Below are 6,459 nucleotides of genomic sequence, written 5' to 3'. Positions count from 1 at the left end.
ACATACACACATAGATATAAACATTTGACAATATACATATGCATGTGTGTGTGTGTGTGTGTGTGTGTGTGTGTGTGTGTGTGTGTGTGTGTGTGATCCAGATATTGAAATCTCGGTCGCTGCACTAAATCTTTAATCAAGCGGAACGAACAAACAACATCATAAAGACCCACAAGACTTTTGTCGCCCCAGTGATAACAGCAGCGGCGGCAGCAGCAGCAGCAGTAGTAGTAGTAGTAGTAGTAGTAGTAGTGGTGGTGGTGGTGGTGGTGGTGGTAACAACAGCGGCGGCAGCAGTTACAGTAGTAGCAATAACAGTTGTAGCTAAGGCGGCGAGCTGGCAGAATCGTTAGCGTGCCGGACAAACTGCTTAACGGCATTTCGTCCGCCTCCACTTTCTGAGTTTAAATACCGCCGAGGTCAACTTTACCTTTCCTCCTTCCAAGGTCGATAAACTAAGTACCAGTTGAATACTGGGGATCAATATAATCGACTACCCCGCACCTCGAAATTGCAGGCCTTGTGCCAAAATTTGAAATCAATATTAGTTGTTACTCTTTTACTTGTTTCAGTCATTTGACTGCGGCCATGCTGAAGCACCGCCTTTAGTCGAGCAAATCGACCCCAGGACTTATTCTTTGGAAGCCTGGTACTTATTCTATCGAACCGCTAAGTTACAGGGAGGTAAACACACTACCATCGGTTGTCATGCGATGGTGGGAGGAGGGGACAAACACAAACACACGTCATTATTATTGTTGTTGTTCTTGTCGAATTTGCCGATGAAGTGTTTAAATCTAAAAAAAATCCTAAACTTAAAATGAATTTAACAATTTTTTGTTTTTATTTTCTTTTTTATTTTATTAAATAACCCTTTCACAAAATGAAATATAATTTTAAATGGTTCGTGTAGAGATCCGCCATTGACCTCTGTAGTCAAGCAGTCGGTCTCTGTAGTTAAATACAACTTGTATAAAGTCAAGGACAAAATGTCGGTCTGTCATTTCGTGTCAAACAATTGTCTGACTGTTTTAAGTCGTTTAGGACGTCGTTGTATCTTAAATGTAAGTTCCATCTATTCAAGCATTCTCCGCTTTCTCTTTAATCTTATGTCATCACAAAGGGTAAAGTGTTCGAATCTCTAAGTAACCAACGACCTCTGCTACAAAACTGACGGGACCACAGTGAAACGACAGAATTGGTCACCCTGAATGTTTACAAAAGTGTTGAAATATGGTGTTTCGTTGTTTATACAAAAAATATACTGTAGAACGGTGATTAAGTCACTTGGGTATCCTCGCTTTTACGTCCTAAATCCAAATTGATCTTTTTAACACGGTCTTTTATGTGTATATAAGTGTATGTATATATTACATCGTGCGTGTGTATATATGTATGTATCGTATGTGTGTGTGTGTATATTATAGATGTGTGTGTATGTATATATATATATATATATATATATGGTGCCGTCTTAAAACATGGGTATACTGGGCAGTTACCCGGTGGGTGGGTGCTCATGGGTCCAGGGACCCACTTATTATCCATGTATGTCGTAGTTTGCTGTTCATAAATACCATAGGGGTCGTGTGCATCGATCTGCCAAAGGTCTTATAATGCTACTAAAACAGTCTTGTATATAAATATCAATAATGATGAATGAATGAATGAACTTATTGTATACAGTGCTCGGGTGGACGACAACCCACATCAGAAAGGGTAACTAAAAGTGTATGAACAGGACATAGAATAATGCACAGAAAGTGAACGGTGAAGGAGTCGTTTAAAGAAAAAAGTTGGGGGCACATCAGGTGTACTATTGGCGAATTTTGGGAAGCATGGAAGTTTTGAAGGATGTAGTGTCCCGACGGGTAACAACTGGTGTGGGTAGTTTATTACGTATTTCAGTAATTCTGAGTACGAGAAAAATATTTCTGAAAGTCGTGGGTGCTGTGTTGTTTCTTTTAGTTTTGTAAGTATGTCCACTGGTGTTAAACGTATAGAATTCAAAAAGGTGCCCAAGGTTGTTGCTGGAAACAAGGTGGATAATATTGTGGGTGTCCGACAAGTCAATTGTCAGATATAGGAGTTATATTAAAAACTTAATTTCGATTTGGGATCCGTTAAAGCAAGGATACCCGGTCAGTTTCATTGTCTTGTAAAGTGTGGAATCTAGCGAATGTCTACAAAAATTCTAAGCTGTGTGACGTTTTATGTCTGTAAAATATACTGCAAAACAGTAATTAACTCATTTTAATTAATCTTAATTGTCATTTAATATAAAATGTTGATTTAATTGTAACTTGATCGAATGTAGCGTGTCGTTTATATGTGATCCATTCCGTTTTCTACAATCGACCCTAATACTAGACTTGTGTTTTATTGATCGATCCCCGAAAGGATAAAAGATAGAACTGGCCTCGGCTGGATTTGAACTCATGGGACAAATGCTGCCAGGCATTCTATCATATACTCTAACGAATCTGCTATCTCGCTCTTTTGTAGTGAATTATGTCCCTTTAACTATGAAATCAACCTGCTAAAAATAGCAGCCAAATCTCGCACAAATCACAGCTTAACGTTTAATAAAAGGGTGATGTATTGGATCAAATAAACTGAAATAAATTATATGAAATAAAAATGCGGAATGGTCATGGTTGGATTATTCTTTTTGATCATAGGACTGTTTGTTGACCACTGTTTTACTTTAGACTAAACCTAATATCTCTTCATCTGTTCTTCACCTCTTCCAGGGTACCGTTGCCAACCGAACAAGTCAATTTAAGCCTCTCCTTTCACAAACCTATGTGACATCTGCTGCAAGAGAAAGAGTGAGTATAGTTCTTTGAATCTTTGATTCCTTCTTCATATCTGCAATTCCTTCTTGTGTGGTTGAGGTGGGGAGATCCAGAAAGGAAACAGAAAGGAAATTTAATTTTAATCTCCAAGTTTTCGAGAAAGGAAAACTTGGAGGTTACTTTCATATTCATTGTTGAAGATATTGAAACTTGTAGGGTTGATGGGATATACATGTTAGGTGTATTTTAATCCACCTAGGTATTCAGGTGCTAGAAGTTGTACATATCCAGACACACGGATAGATTCCTAATGAGTGTTTAAAATAAATGCATAGAGATTTATGCTGAGAAGAATATGGAATATGGAGTAACATCCCGAGAATAAACTGGTGTAATTGAATCATCATCATCATCAATGTATACATATATATATATAGGTATATGTATAAAGATATATATATATATAGATATATATCATCATCATCATTTAAGGATTATGTGGACCCCCATACACTACCTAAGGCTATTGCCAAATGTGTTGTGAGCTATATTATATATATATATATATATATATATATATATATATACACACACACACACACACACACACACACACACACACGAAGGGCATCCAGCTGTGGAAACACTGCCAGATCAGACTGGAGCCTGGTGCAGCCTCCTGGCTTCCCAGACCCCAGTTGAACCGTCCAACCCATGCCACCCACCATGGAAAACAGACGTTAAACGATGACGACATGCACACACACACACACACACACACACACTTATCTGTATTTATATGTTTATTTCCAGTCCCAGTATGGTGGCAGGTACACTGTGACATTGTTCAGTGGAGATGGCATTGGACCAGAATTGTTAGATCATGTCAAAACTGTTTTCAGGTCAGTCTGATATATTTGTTATTTCCATTGTTTCTCTCTCTCTCTCTCTCTCTCTCTCTCTCTCCTTGTTTTGTATATAAAGGCAATGAATTGAACATATACACATGTAAGACATTGAACATATACACGTATATCTGTGTTTACATGTATGGCTATATATATAGCTGCATGTGTGTGTATCTATATGTATGTTTATATGTGTACATATATATGTGTAATTGTGTGTCATCATATATTTACATATATATATATCTATATATATATATATATATATATATATACACACACACACACACACATACACATGCACACAGGATGTCTTCAAAACACTTTGTGTATGTGTGTATGTGTATGTTTGTATATGCACAGTTACTCTCCAAATGATTTGTGTGTATTCCTTGATTCCTTAAATATACATCCAACTAACCATTTCCCTAGGTTTGCTGGAGCACCAATTGACTTTGAAGAAATCACCATTAATGCCAAGACTTCTGAGCAAGCAGACATGGAAAATGCTCTTCTCGCAGTCAAAAGAAATGGCGTTGCACTCAAAGGTGAGTAGGAACTTTGAGTATGATAAAGGTGTTGTTTAAAAAGTTATTGGTACAGTTGTGTATTGGTAAAAATTTTGAAAAGATAATATAAATCTATGGTAAAATCCTTTGTAAGAATTCATAATGGATATATATAAATTATAAAAATAATAGAAAAATATATAGAGTACCATACTGTTTCTACTTTACGGATTTTCACCTGTCGTGGGGTATTTTGGAACGTAACACACGTGATAGTTGAGGGATTACTGTACAGCATTGTATGGCTCTGTGATTAAGAACTTTGCTTTCTACCCACATGGTTTCAGGTTCAGTCCCACTGCATGGCACATCAGGCAAATGTCATCTGTTATTGCCTTGGGTTAACCAATGCTTTATGAATGGATTTGGTAGACAGAAACTGAAAGAAACCCATCATGTGTGTGTAGGTACATTTTAGTGTGACGCTAGCACTAATGAAACATGCAGCGCCATCTCTAATGCTCTAGATTTATCCTGTCGTATCTCATGACCTAGTAATTATATTTAAGCCATATTAATATCTCCTCTGTTGATCCTGAGAAAAACATGATTAGGTCTGCTCCAGCCTGGCAACAAGCACCATTACCACTTTAAGGATGGTTAGTTAACAGCAGTACTATTGCTACTACTACTACAAGTACTACTGTTACAACCACCATTATTACCACCTCCACCACTATCCTCACTACCACCTCCACCACCACTCATATACCTCCATATTTCATTTGTCTCGTTTTCTCTGTCTTCTATTTTCAGGAAATATTGAAACAGTAATGTCAGACCCCAGTAAAAGGTCAATCAATGTCTCCCTCAGGTCAGTCAATGGTTCTCTATTTCTTCTTGACCCTCATTGGGTCTATAGAGCCCTACCCTTATAGCTGAGGTTGGGATGGTGTGGTGGGCCTCAGAGACAACCCCCATTCTTTTCCTACCCATTACAGTCTCTTGCCGTTGTCATGCCCTCTGCCAAGGTGTTCCCTATTTCATTCATTGACTTTGTTGCTTCATCTTTCTCTTTTGCCACCTTCAAGCCTGTTTTCCATACTCTCCTACCACTCAATGATGCAAGTGCAATGCTTCTGGGTCCTGGTATTGTGGCCAGAATATTTCAGTTTTTGCCTTCGCTCAACCATTACCAGATTCCATTCCACATTTGTCTCTTCCTACTGAATTACTCATTCCGTGGGCTGCCCAACTGATTATAGTAGAACCACATTTAATTATATCATTCACTATTGCTCATTCATCAATTTATGGACAAGAGGGAATGCAGTGCCGTACATCTGTGTTATTTGTCCACTAGTATAAGGGATAGTCTGGACAGGAGTATATTCTGGCCTGGTTGTCTGGAGGGCTAGCCCAGACTAGCCCCAGGTATATTCTGGGAAGGGGTATACACTCTCTATCTTTCTCTCTCTCTCTCTCTATATATATATATATATATATATATCACTCTCTCATTGTTGTCACAAAATTCTCTCTTCTGTAATTCAGGACAGAACTTGATCTTTGGGCCAGCATTGTCCAGTGTAAAACAATTCCTGGGATTTCTGTGAGACACCAAGGCATTGATGTTGTGTTCATTCGGGAAAATACAGAAGGAGAATATTCCAACCTAGAACATGAGGTAAGCTTTCATTTGACAACAGATTAACCTTACTATTGTTGTTGTTGTTGTCGTTATTTAACCACCAGGTCAGCCCTGAGCCAGCATATCAAGGACCAAACATGCTCCAGCTATAACACTCTTTTTTTCCCCCAGATACAGGCACAAAAATAACTTTATTTACATTATTTACATTTGATGGATATTTGTCCTCATCTTGTTTGTTGTTAATACAACATTTCGGCTGATATACCCTCCGGCCTTCATCAGGTGTGTCTTGGGGAAATATTTGAACTCAGGTTCCCATTCCTAAGGTATTTTTCGATGTTATCATTATAATTATTCAGGTCACTACCTAGAATCGAACTCAGAATCTTGGGGTTAGTAGCCCGTGCTCTTAACCACTACGCCATAATAATAACATGATGGGTGGCAGGATGTAAGGCGGGGGTGATGATGGAGAACAACATAGTAATAGAACTGTTGATGGGAAATAAGGAAATCAGGTGAGGTGTTTGAGATGATGGTGGTGGGGTTGCAAGAGAGGGGCACACAGTGATGATGGTTTTTATATATAT

The 6,459-nt window shown here is 38.3% G+C and overlaps 1 protein-coding gene across 2 annotated transcripts in view; it reads left to right on the top strand.

Annotated features, from left to right (window-relative positions):
* The first annotated feature begins 910 nt into the window (after window positions 1-910).
* Window positions 911-6,459, top strand: part of LOC106870446 (isocitrate dehydrogenase [NAD] subunit gamma, mitochondrial) — a 20,368-nt gene continuing 14,819 nt past the window's right edge. For both annotated transcript variants that reach the window (XM_014916552.2, XM_014916545.2), the window contains exons 1-6: window positions 911-1,064; window positions 2,754-2,831; window positions 3,612-3,700; window positions 4,139-4,254; window positions 5,032-5,089; window positions 5,770-5,902. In XM_014916552.2, coding sequence (XP_014772038.1) covers window positions 990-1,064; window positions 2,754-2,831; window positions 3,612-3,700; window positions 4,139-4,254; window positions 5,032-5,089; window positions 5,770-5,902 — 549 coding nt within the window. In that variant the 5' untranslated portion in view covers window positions 911-989. The remainder of the gene's footprint in view (window positions 1,065-2,753; window positions 2,832-3,611; window positions 3,701-4,138; window positions 4,255-5,031; window positions 5,090-5,769; window positions 5,903-6,459) is intronic.

Source organism: Octopus bimaculoides, chromosome 20 (assembly GCF_001194135.2).
Source record: "Octopus bimaculoides isolate UCB-OBI-ISO-001 chromosome 20, ASM119413v2, whole genome shotgun sequence".
Taxonomy (NCBI): domain Eukaryota; kingdom Metazoa; phylum Mollusca; class Cephalopoda; order Octopoda; family Octopodidae; genus Octopus; species Octopus bimaculoides.
Note: the sequence above shows the minus strand (reverse complement) of the source record. Positions and strands in the feature narration are given on the sequence as shown.